The sequence below is a fragment of the Bufo bufo genome, chromosome 5, assembly GCF_905171765.1.
Source record: "Bufo bufo chromosome 5, aBufBuf1.1, whole genome shotgun sequence".
NCBI classification, from domain to species: Eukaryota; Metazoa; Chordata; class Amphibia; order Anura; family Bufonidae; genus Bufo; species Bufo bufo.
In genome coordinates this window covers 129,720,337-129,733,405 of record NC_053393.1, presented here as the reverse complement: position 1 = coordinate 129,733,405, position 13,069 = coordinate 129,720,337, and the positions used below count along the sequence as shown (strand labels likewise).

At 43.9% G+C, this 13,069-nt stretch overlaps 1 protein-coding gene across 1 annotated transcript in view; it reads right to left on the bottom strand.

The window, feature by feature from the left end:
- Window positions 1-4,982: 4,982 nt before the first annotated feature.
- The window catches only part of LOC121001628 (kinesin-like protein KIF20A), a 132,729-nt gene continuing 124,642 nt past the window's right edge, over window positions 4,983-13,069 (bottom strand). The window contains exons 17-18 of the mRNA XM_040432795.1: window positions 5,373-5,483; window positions 4,983-5,285 (exon numbers count right to left, since the gene is read on the bottom strand). Of these exons, the coding sequence (XP_040288729.1) occupies window positions 5,034-5,285; window positions 5,373-5,483 (363 nt within the window). The 3' untranslated portion in view covers window positions 4,983-5,033. The remainder of the gene's footprint in view (window positions 5,286-5,372; window positions 5,484-13,069) is intronic.

Sequence of the window (13,069 nt, the reverse complement as noted above, 5' to 3'; positions counted from 1 at the left end):
GAAGAACCCCTAACACTAGAAGAATTAGAGATGGCCTTGAGCTCCTCCTCCTAATGAGAAATTCCCAGGATCGGATGGACTCCCGGCAGAATTCTTTAAGCGATATAAGGAGTGTCTCCTTCCTCACCTATTAAATACATTCAATGAAGCCCTACAGGTTGGTATCCTGCCCGCTTCTATGCGTGAATCTATAGTGGTAGTGATGCCAAAGCCAAATAAGGATTTAACTCAACCCGAATCATAGACCCATCTCCCTATTACCACATGATGTCAAAATATTAGCTAAAGTACTGGCCAATAGGCTAAATAAGGTCATATCTCCGATAATACACAAAGATCAATCTGTGTTTATGCCAGATAGAAGTACGGCCGTTAATCTAAGGAGACTGTTTCTCAATATACAAAGAATCACTGGACGCTGCTAAGGCCTTCGACAGTATAGAATGGAGTTATTTATGGGAGGTCATAACAGCTATGGGTTTTGGTAAGGGTTTTATCTCCTGGGTAGTTATTATATCACTCAAGTTGCAAGAATTAGGGCAAATGGGTTGCTATCCGGATATTTCAATCTACATAGTGGTACTCGGCAGGGATGCCCCTTGTCACCCTTGCTATTTGCAATTGCCATTGAACCCCTTGCTTGTCTGTTGCGTACATAGACACACTGGCAGGGTTTTCAGCTGGATCATCGGGAAGAGAGTTTCATTATACGCAGATGACCTATTACTAATAGTAGGGGACCTGCAGTACTCCATAGATTCTATAATGCAGGAAATTGTTAGATTTGGAAATTTTTCCAGACTCACCATTAACTGGGATAAGTCCACGATCCTTTCACTTGATCCACTTCCAGCCTCATTAGATGTTAAAAGCTTGCCTTTACAAGTAGCTGATAGATTTAAATATTTAGGGGTGATGGTGACCTCATCTCCGACGGATTACATCAAACTAAACATAGAACCATTGATTGCCAAATTTGTCACAAAACCTAATATTTGGTGTAAATTACCTTTATCAGTCATCGGTCGCAGTAATCTCATAAAAATGGTACTTATGCCTCAGTTGCTATATCTTTCATAACTCCCCAGTCTGGATTCCATAAAGGCTGTTTAAAATTCAGGGGATTTTTAGATCCCTAATTCTCGAGTATTGCAACGCTCTAAAAAATGTAAAGAGGGGGGTGGCTTATCTTTACCAAATCCATTGTCCTATTTCATAGCTGCCCAGCTGCAACATTTTAAAAAGGATGGCTCCAGACTTACGAGTTGGATTCTTCGGCTGCTATTATTTCATCTATAACAAAACAAAGGGCTCCAATTGCCACGGTGGAATTAGGTCCCTCACTCTCGACCACACTCCCTACTCTGTCCCTAGCGCCCAAAGTATGGTCTAAATTTTAAAGTATGATAGGTATTAATGGCTTTTGTGAGGTTACCCCTCTGTGGCGTAACCCTCAAGTGCCTGAGATATTTCGTCTGGAAGGTTTTTCTCCATGGGAAAGGAGGGGTCTAGTGTTCATGGGACAACTTCAAATCAGATGGAGTTTAGCTTACCCAACAGTATTTACAATTGAGACATGCGTTTCAGACGCAATTTCCCAAGGGTGTACGGATTTTTGATTCTCCCCCTGTGGTTAAACAGTTATTAAAAGGGTTCTTCCACTAAGGGCTATATCCTTGCTATATAGACATATTATTGATACTTCCTCCTCCTTTACCACCATTAAGGCAAGGGTCCAATGGGAAAAGGATCTTGGAGCATTGTCCCAGGAACAATGGACAGATATTCTGGCCCTTACTCCTTCTCTGACTGTTAGGGAATGCCAGCGACTATCACAACTGTACCTTATACATCAAGTATATACAGGGAGTGCAGAATTATTAGGCAAGTTGTATTTGAGGATTAATTTTATTATTGAACAACAACCATGTTCTCAATGAACCCAAAAAACTCATTAATATCAAAGCTGAATATTTTTGGAAGTAGTTTTTAGTTTGTTTTTAGTTTTAGCTATTTTAGGGGGATATCTGTGTGTGCAGGTGACTATTACTGTGCATAATTATTAGGCAACTTAACAAAAAACAAATATATACCCATTTCAATTATTTATTTTTACCAGTGAAACCAATATAACATCTCAACATTCACAAATATACATTTCTGACATTCAAAAACAAATAAGTGACCAATAGCCACCTTTCTTTGCAAGGACACTCAAAAGCCTGCCATCCATGGATTCTGTCAGTGTTTTGATCTGTTCACCATCAACATTGCGTGCAGCAGCAACCACAGCCTCCCAGACACTGTTCAGAGAGGTGTACTGTTTTCCCTCCTTGTAAATCTCACATTTGATGATGGACCACAGGTTCTCAATGGGGTTCAGATCAGGTGAACAAGGAGGCCATGTCATTAGATTTTCTTCTTTTATACCCTTTCTTGCCAGCCACGCTGTGGAGTACTTGGACGCGTGTGATGGAGCATTGTCCTGCATGAAAATCATGTTTTTCTTGAAGGATGCCGACTTCTTCCTGTACCACTGCTTGAAGAAGGTGTCTTCCAGAAACTGTCAGTAGGACTGGGAGTTGAGCTTGACTCCATCCTCAACCCGAAAAGGCCCCACAAGCTCATCTTTGATGATACCAGCCCAAACCAGTACTCCACCTCCACCTTGCTGGCGTCTGAGTCGGACTGGAGCTCTCTGCCCTTTACCAATCCAGCCACGGGCCCATCCATCTGGCCCATCAAGACTCACTCTCATTTCATCAGTCCATAAAACCTTAGAAAAATCAGTCTTGAGATATTTCTTGGCCCAGTCTTGACGTTTCAGCTTGTGTGTCTTGTTCAGTGGTGGTCGTCTTTCAGCCTTTCTTACCTTGGCCATGTCTCTGAGTATTGCACACCTTGTGCTTTTGGGCACTCCAGTGATGTTGCAGCTCTGAAATATGGCCAAACTGGTGGCAAGTGGCATCTTGGCAGCTGCACGCTTGACTTTTCTCAGTTCATGGGCAGTTATTTTGCGCCTTGGTTTTTCCACACGCTTCTTGCGACCCTGTTGACTATTTTGAATGAAAGGCTTGATTGTTCGATGATCACGCTTCAGAAGCTTTGCAATTTTAAGAGTGCTGCATCCCTCTGCAAGATATCTCACTATTTTTGACTTTTCTGAGCCTGTCAAGTCCTTCTTTTGACCCATTTTGCCAAAGGAAAGGAAGTTGCCTAATAATTATGCACACCTAATATAGGGTGTTGATGTCATTAGACCACACCCCTTATCATTACAGAGATGCACATCACCTAATATGCTTAATTGGTAGTAGGCTTTCGAGCCTATACAGCTTGGAGTAAGACAACATGCATAAAGAGGATGATGTGGTCAAAATACTCATTTGCCTAATAATTCTGCACGCAGTGTAGAACCGCACAATTTCTTTTCAGAATGGGGAAGGGTGTTATTGTGTTAATAAATGCAATGTTACAATACTTCAATCATTTAAATATTGTAATGTTCACATGAATCCTGATTTCCCATAATTGTTATGGGTGTCTGCGTACACCAATATCTTTGTAAGTTGTTGTACTTATTTTCAACTATACAAAAAACTATGAACTCCTTGATGTTAATGTGATAATGTTTATTTCAATAAAAAGTAAAACAGATTTTAAAAAAGATTTAGTTATATGAATTTTAATGTATATAGCTTTAATTTATTTCAATTATGTATAGAATATTAAGTAGGAGAGAATTATTGTATGAGTGATAAGCTTTACAGCTGGTCAAGTCCAGAAGACACTGATGGAGAAGATTAAGAAGGGCCCTTTTAAATTTTCCTGTTCCTGGCTGGTAGGAGAAGGATGAGGATAATCTCAACATAAGGTGCCGCCATACAGGTTGTGTGAAACCGGCAAGACTAATTCAATTTTTTCCATTCACATACCCATACGAGGACTTTTTTTCAGGAGAAGTTGTACTTTCTAATAGCATGATTTAATATTGCATATGATGTAGTGGGAAGCTGGAAATTCAAATGGGGTGGTATTAGAAAATATAAAATTCTGCCAGTTTTATGGGTTTTGCCTTTATGGCATTCATTATGCGGTAAAACTAACTTTTGCTCTTCAGTCTCCAGGTCAGTATGATTATGGCAATAGCACATTTGTATATTTTTTTTCTCTAGTTTTTGTACTGGGAAAAAAATATAATTAAAACATTTTCATGGCCATATTCTGCTCAATTTAGACACTGCAAGGAGCAACTGTTTTTTGGGAAGGAATGCAACAAGTATTTTCCCATTTAGCCCCACCCACATTAGTAAATCTAAGCTCTTGAGTGCTGTGTTTAGCATTTTGCTAAAGGAAGCTGATCGTGACAGCTCCCTGCCATTTCAGGAGGATCAGGCTGACAGTGTGTCAGCCTAACATGCAACTACAGGGGAATCATACTATACTAGGGGGGTTACAGTACTAATCAACAATTCACAAGTGCTGCATTTATATATATTTTTTTATATTTGACCAGTGCATCCCAAACAGTCTGAAATCATGTTTTGCTTTACACAAGTTTTGATAAATCTCCCTGGAGTAAACTGGCTTAGTTGCCCATAGCAACCAGTCAGATTACCTTTAATTTTTCAAAAGCTACTCTAGAAAATGAATGGTGAAATCTGATTGGTTGCTATGGGCAACTAAGCCAGTTTTTCTTTACAGCAGTTTGATAAATCTCCCCCTGTCTTTTGCTAAACACTCTGGTTGCTGCTCAATGATTTCACCTTCTTGTATCTTCTAGTTTCTGTAGTTTGTGAAGTGAGCTCTAAGGTTTCTTAATTATTTTTTCATTTTTTCCTTTGTCTGAGGCAGCAGAAAAGTCTATAGAATCACTCTTGCACATTTCCTATGTAAATTTTAAGTATACGACAAGGGGGAATTAATAAAAATGAAACATTTTAAGTTGGTGTTTATTAGTTACATACAATAAATAGCTCATTTATACAAATAGTTTGATAAAATTCATAGTTATCAATTGATAAATCAAAGTCTCATTTACGAGCCAGCAGAGGTTTTTTCCGAGCCAAGCCTGTAGTTTCCCCACTTTTCTCTACACTTTTAGACTGTTTTGGAGTACCACTCATGGTATTTTTAATGCTGGAGAACAAGCCTCTTTTGGGTTTTGGTTCACCAACATCCATAAGCTTCCCACTTTCATCAAGCTGTCCCTTAAGTTCTGCTACAGAAGCCTCTAGATGAATAGCTCTCTCTGCCAGGCTCTGGAGTCCTCGAATTTCCTGCTCCTGTAAAAAGCAAGTACCGATTTATAATCTTTGATCATAGTTAGGAAAATGAAGGACTAGCTCAAAACGCAATACATGCAGGCTTACGTTGACTTTCAAATGCTGCTTCAACATTTCATTTTCTTCAGTTAGCCTTCTTCCATTCAGATCAGCTTCATCCCTAATGTTTTGTATCTGCACCTTCAGACCAATTATGATCTGTTAAAGCAGAAAGTGACATCTGTTACCACCTTGTAGAAAGTTGATGTGCACTTAATATATTGAACACAATTCTACACATTCATATTGTTATATGCTGCCCATCCACAGAATACAGGTGGGCATAAACTGCAGTTCTTAAATTGCTCTGGTTCATTATCCAAACCATGAACATATATTGAAAGAATTGCAGCCGTTTGACAATGCTATTAAGTGGAATAACTACAAAAAGGTTACACTTTAAAATTTACATCATCTCTTGTTGTATCATCTGTGTTTGGCAAGTGTTATAATTATCAAAAACTAAAGTTTTAAAATCAAAGTTTGAAAAATCAGATATGACTAGTTGAACAAAACCTCCTGTTTTGTAAGAATGCTTTCACACAAGCAATTTCGGTGCCATTTTTGAAGCCCAACCAAGGAATAGAAAAGTATATACTTGCTCTGCCCTTCTGATCCACCTAAAATAGTACTTGTAAAAGGACCCTAAGAGGCGTTGTCATGGGTTCTGGAAAATCAGATTAACAATAAGTGTAATTATCTTTTTTCCCTCTTCACCCATGGCAGCACCAGAGAGGACAGTGGAGGAGTTAAACCCTAAGGAGGGAGCACTACTTGTAAGATCATCCTCCTGAGGCAAGTTCCAGGAAAACCCCATGAAAAGGAGAGTAAGAATTCCTACAAATCTGGACAACTGTCAAGGCATAAGTTTGAGTAAGTGGTCTGATCTTTTGCTGGAGACATGTTTCTACTGCAAAATAAAAAAGTCATCATGTTGACTGGAGGATTTAGTAATCACCCAACTAGGGCTGAAACGATTACTCAAATTAAATCGATTAATACATTTGTTTGTGCCATGTGACCACAGAGTGTGAGTAAAGAGCTTGCTATTACTCACGCTCCGTGGTCAACCGCCTGCTCGCACAACGCTGCTTTGGATACAGACATTATAACAGTGCGGTTCAGTGACGTGTGTTGTTGTGTAGGCTGGCTGCATGTCCCCTGGCGTACTGGCTGTGTCTCAGTGCAGGCTGCAGCTTCACGTGTGAACTAGCCTGTGTAAGTGTGTACCCCTTTGACTGCATCTGTAGTCCTGTTTCTGTATCCTGACCTTGTGTTTGCTTGCCATGGGCAACGCCTGTACGGCAGCTTTCCACGCTGTAGTTTCTGTTCCCTTTCCTGTAAGGGTTAGCTCCCCTGAGTAGTTCTGATGGGTTTAATGTTCCCTGCTTGGTTCTGTGGGCATGGCTTCTCAGCTGCACTCACGGAGCTGGTATTTATTCCTGTGATCCCTCAGTGTCTGGGTCAGTCTTCCTTGGTTCAGTTTTGTTCTGTCGGTCTGTTTTACCTTGCCCCATGCTGCTCACCCTTTGGGACCTTGCCTGCCATACCTTGGCGTGGTTCTGCCTTGTTGTTTGTCCTGTTTGAATGCCATGTTCTGTCTATCGCCTAGCAGGGCGTACCTGCATCTGAGCGCCTAGCAGTGCTTAAAGAGGACCTTTCACCAGAGGAAAGCCTCTAAACTAACTATACAGAAGTGTAGAGCGGCGCCCAGGGATCCCCCTGCACTTACTGTTATCCCCGGGCGCCGCTCCGTTCGCCCGGTATAGCCTCCGGTATGCAAGTAGTTAGGCTCCACCCACTTGATCCTGCCGGAGTAGTCTTCTCCTATGCTGTAGCGCTGGCCAATCGCAGCACTCAGCTCATAGCCAGGCTATGAGCTGAGTGCTGCGACTGGCCAGCGCTACAGCATAGGAGAAGAAGACGCCGGCAGGATCAAGTGGGTGGAGCCTAACTACTTGCATACCGGAGGCTATACCGGGCGAACGGAGCGGCGCCCGGGGATAACAGTAAGTGCAGGGGGATCCCTGGGCGCCGCTCTACACTTCTGTATAGTTAGTTTAGAGGCCTTCCTCTGGTGAAAGGTCCTCTTTAACTGTGTCAGTTATCCGTTTCTGTTATGACAGTTTGTGGCAGTTTACTCTGCTTCTGCTGATGTCTGTATTGTCCGCCTGCATAAGTGGGTCCCTGGCTTCCCTGGAGGGGGAACTGCCACCTGTGTGCAGCTCTGCCTGGGGCTGTCTAGCTGCCATTGCTTGTGGCGCAGAAAACTGCTTCTGGCTCTGTCCTGTATTCCGTTATGCCTGTAATTTGATTATTCCTGTCCTAGCCTGGATTCCCTTCAAGCCTGGTTACTGTATGTACTGTCGGACCAGTTGCTACGGTACGGGTCCAGCTCTGGAGTGGCACCTGGCAGCTACCCTAATGGCAAAGTCTATCGCCACCACCAGGGGCCCTAGTGAAGTCCAGGTAGCTGCTTAGTCACGCCCCTTTAGGGTGCCAACCGTAAGCAGCACAGTGGGTTCTCCCGCTGTTTGTACAGTACTCTTCGGCACTTCTGTTATATTTGCTTCTGTAATTTTGTATTAAAGTTTCCGTGGTCCATAGCCCGTTTCCCAATATCCTGCCTTGCCGGACGTCTCGGGGGTCCTTCGCGGGATCCCGGCTTGTGACAGACTTACACATAGTCAGGACATTTTAGTTCACTGGCGCTGCAGGTGGGCACTGATGGCTAGGAGGGAGTGGGAGAACTGGTGGCATTGAAGGGTGAGCTGATGGGACTGGGGTGGGGAAGAGCTGAAGGCACGGGTGGGGGAGAGCTGATAGGACCGGGGGAATGATGAGTTTTTATAAAGGAAAACAGTCTATTAATTCATTTTTTCTTATTAGAGTACTTTATTAAATCGTAAAAATAGTTTACTGCAGCCCTACACTGTCGGGGGGGGGGGGGGGGGGGGGGGGGGGGGGGGTAATAATTCAATCAAGAATTATTAGTCATAAAAATAATTAACCATAAAAAAATTTATAAAATTTGTCATAACTTCTTAAAATCATGACATGGTGAATTGTAGACAACCTAAAATATAATTGAATATATATACACTGCTCAAAAAAATAAAGGGAACACTTAAACAACACAATGTAACTCCAAGTCAATCACACTTCTGTGAAATCAAACTTTCCACTAAGGAAGCAACACTGAGTGACAATCAATTTCACATGCTGTTGTGCAAATGGGATAGACAACAGGTGGAAATTATAGGCAATTAGCAAGACACCCCCAATAAAGGAGTGGTTCTGCAGGTGGTGACCACAGACCGCTTCTCAGTTCCTATGCTTCCTGGCTGATGTTTTGGTCACTTTTGAATGCTGGCGGTGCTTTCACTCTAGTGGTAGCATGAGACGGAGTCTACAACCCACACAAGTGGCTTAGGTAGTGCAGCTTATCCAGGATGGCACATCAATGCGAGCTGTGGCAAGAAGGTTTGCTGTGTCTGTCAGCGTAGTGTCCAGAGCATGGAGGCGCTACCAGGAGACAGGCCAGTACATCAGGAGACGCGGAGGAGGGCAACAACCCAGCAGCAGGACCTCTACCTCCGCCTTTGTGCAAGAAAGAACAGGAGGAGCACTGCCAGAGCCCTGCAAAATGACCTCCAGCAGGCCACAAATGTGCATGTGTCTGCTCAAACGGTCAGAAACAGACTTCATGAGGGTGATATGAGGGCCCGACGTCCACAGGTGGGGGTTGTGCTTACAGCCCAACACCGTGCAGGACGTTTGGCATTTGCCAGAGAACACCAAGATTGGCAAATTCGCCACTGGCGCCCTGTGCTCTTCACAGATGAAAGCAGGTTCACACTGAGCACATGTGACAGACGTGACAGAGTCTGGAGATGCCGTGGAGAACGTTCTGCTGCCTGCAACATCCTCCAGCATGACCGGTGTAACGGACCGTTTCAGCAGACAAGGGGTTAAACTCCGTTCAGGCGATAAGCCCCTTTCTGAGACACAGGCACAGCTACTGCAGAACACCAATGTCCCGAACTGGATACAAAGTAGCACTCCAAACTGGAACCTCACGAATAGCTGCTAGCAGACGAACAGGAAAGGCATACAATCCTGGCAATCGGTCTTCTAACAGCATACAGTGAATCCCCCCCAATAACGAGACAAGGCTCCGTGTTGAGGGTCAAACAGTCATCTGACTGTACTTCACGTACAGCCTCTTTTATTCATAAACCACAAACATAGTACTGCCCACAGGGGTTTGAAATACAACCAATCAATAATTAACAACACATACAATGTAACTACAGCAACCAATCGTTCACGCCCCCAGAGGACCAGAATGAAGACTGACATAGGACAACATATCCCCACAATGCATCATGGTCTCCTCCCCTCTGTCTGGAGACAACCTGAGGAGCAATCCAATTATCTCCCAGAACAAAGGGAGATCGCCAATACACATGTAGATACAACAGGACAGACATCACCATTTAAACACACAATGGGACAATGGCACAATAGAAACACACCCAGCATTTTCCTCCCAAGCTGACAAGTTACAATTATTATAGATTGTTACAACTTTGTGAGTTTACATTGGCCATACATATAACTTACATTAATTCAAACAGTATAACGTGGGGACAAACCTATCCAAAATTCACTTGAATCGGATCAGGGGTTTAAAAGTTAGTATATGGCCCATAATCCTGGGGCAAGAGGCCAGCAGCCAGTCCTCTCCAAAACCCAGTGGCGAGGTCGGTTTCGCCACAACCGGTTTGGCATTGGGTCAGTAATGGTGTGGGGTGGCATTTCTTTGGAGGGCCGCACAGCCCTCCATGTGCTCGCCAGAGGTAGCCTGACTGCCATTAGGTACCGAGATGAGATCCTCAGACCCCTTGTGAGACCATATGCTGGTGTGGTTGGCCCTGGGTTCCTCCTAATGCAAGACAGTGCTAGACCTCATGTGGCTGGAGTGTGTCAGCAGTTCCTGCAAGACGAAGGCATTGATGCTATGGACTGGACCGCCCGTTCCCCAGACCTGAATCCAATTGAGCACATCCGGGACATCATGTCTCGCTCTATCCACCAACGTCACGTTGCACCACAGACTGTCCAGGAGTTGGCAGATGCTTTAGTCCAGGTCTGGGAGGAGATCCCTCAGGAGACCGTCCGCCACCTCACCAGGAGCATGCACAGGCGTTGTAGGGAGGTCATACAGGCAAGTGGAGGCCACACACACACTACTGAGCCTCATTTTGACTTGTTTTAAGGACATTACATCAAAGTTGGATCAGCCTGTAGTGTGTTTTTCCACTTTAATTTTGAGTGTGACTCCAAATCCAGACCTCCATGGGTTAAAAAAATTTGATTTCCATTTTTTAATTTTTGTGTGATTTTGTTGTCAGCACATTCAACTATGTAAAGAACAAAGTATTTCAGAAGAATATTTAATTAATTCAGATCTAGGATGTGTTCCCTTTATTTTTTTGAGCAGTGTATATCATTCTTCGCCAAGCTAAGTGATGGATTCCCACAGGAAAGACTTGTTTCAAGTCCTTCCCATTTAAGATATGGTCTAGCAAAGATCCGAGATCCCTGTTATGTCTTTAATAGTCTTACCAAAGTCATATGTGTGAAAACAGTCCAGGATGGGGCGGAAGGATACAGTTATCTCTTCTAAATTATATCTTTGAATGGATTTGCCCATCTTGAAGTCATGTGATGTGTAGTTGGTTAGAAGGGGACGGAATGTATTTAGCATTCCATATTGATGTCTAGTATTAGACATGCCCATTTTGATATCATGAGATAGATATATATATATACATATATACATACACACATACACACACACATACACACATACACACACACACACACACACACACACACACACACACACACACACACACACAGCTCAAAAAAATTAAGGGAACACAAAAATAACATCCTAGATCTGAATTAGTTAAATATTCTTCTGAAATACTTTGTTCTTTACATAGTTGAATGTGCTGACAACAAAATCACACAAAAATTAAAAAAATGGAAATCAAAATTTTCAACCCATGGAGGTCTGGATTTGGAGTCACAGTCAAAATTAAAGTGGAAAAACACACTACAGGCTGATCCAACTTTGATGTAATGTCCTTAAAACAAGTCAAAATGAGGCTCAGTAGTGTGTGTGGCCTCCACGTGCCTGTATGACCTCCCTACAACGCCTGCGCATGCTCCTGATGAGGTGGCGGACGGTCTCCTGAGGGATCTCCTCCCAGACCTGGACTAAAGCATCTGCCAACTCCTGGACAGTCTGTGGTGCAATGCGACGTTGGTGGATAGAGCGAGACATGATGTCCCAGATGTGCTCAATTGGATTCAGGTCTGGGGAACGGGCGGGCCAGTCCATAGCATCAATGCCTTCATCTTGCAGGAACTGCTGACACACTCCAGCCACATGAGGTCTAGTATTGTCTTGCATTAGGAGGAACCCAGGGCCAACCGCACCAGCATATGGTCTCACAAGGGGTCTGAGGATCTCATCTCGGTACCTAATGGCAGTCAGGCTACCTCTGGCGAGCACATGGAGGGCTGTGCGGCCCTCCAAAGAAATGCCACCCCACACCATTACTGACCCAATGCCAAACCGGTCATGCTGGAGGATGTTGCAGGCAGCAGAACGTTCTCCACGGCGTCTCAAGACTGTCACGTCTGTCACATGTGCTCAGTGTGAACCTGCTTTCATCTGTGAAGAGCAAAGGGCACCAGTGGCGAATTTGCCAATCTTGGTGTTCTCTGGCAAATGCCAAACGTCCAGCATGGTGTTGGGCTGTAAGCACAAACCCCACCTGTGGACGTCGGGCCCTCATATCACCCTCATGGAGTCTGTTTCTGACAGTTTGAGCAGACACATGCACATTTGTGGCCTGCTGGAGGTCATTTTGCAGGGCTCTGGCAGTGCTCCTCCTGTTCCTCCTTGCACAAAGGCGGAGGTAGCGGTCCTGCTGCTGGGTTGTTGCCCTCCTACGGCCTCCTCCACGTCTCCTGATGTACTGGCCTGTCTCCTGGTAGCGCCTCCATGCTCTGGACACTACGCTGACGGACACAGCAAACCTTCTTGCCACAGCTCGCATTGATGTGCCATCCTGGATAAGCTGCACTTACCTGAGCCACTATGTTACTATGTTACTTGTATGGGTTGTAGACTCAGTCTCATGCTACCACTAGAGTGAAAGCACCACCAGCATTCAAAAGTGACCAAAACATCAGCCAGGAAGCATAGGAACTGAGAATTGGTCTGTGGTCACCACCTGCAGAACCACTCCTTTATTGGGGGTGGCTTGCTAATTGCCTATAATTTCCACCTGTTGTCTATCCCATTTGCACAACAGCATGTGAAATTGATTGTCACTCAGTGTTGCTTCCTAAGTGGACAGTTTGATTTCACAGAAGTGTGATTGACTTGGAGTTACATTGTGTTGTTTAAGTGTTCCCTTTATTTTTTTGAGCAGTATATATAATTTGTGTAGAAAAAATCCAAGGCAGCACACAGTAATCCGTGAAAAACAGGGTGTTTATTCCCCCATGTGAGATAGCAACGTTTCAGCTCTCTCTATGGAGCCTTTGTCAAGCTGGCTTGACAAAGGCTCCATAGAGAGAGCTGAAACGTTGCTGTCTCACATGGGGGAATAAACACCCTGTTTTTCACGGATTATTGTGTGCTGCCTTGGATTTTTTCT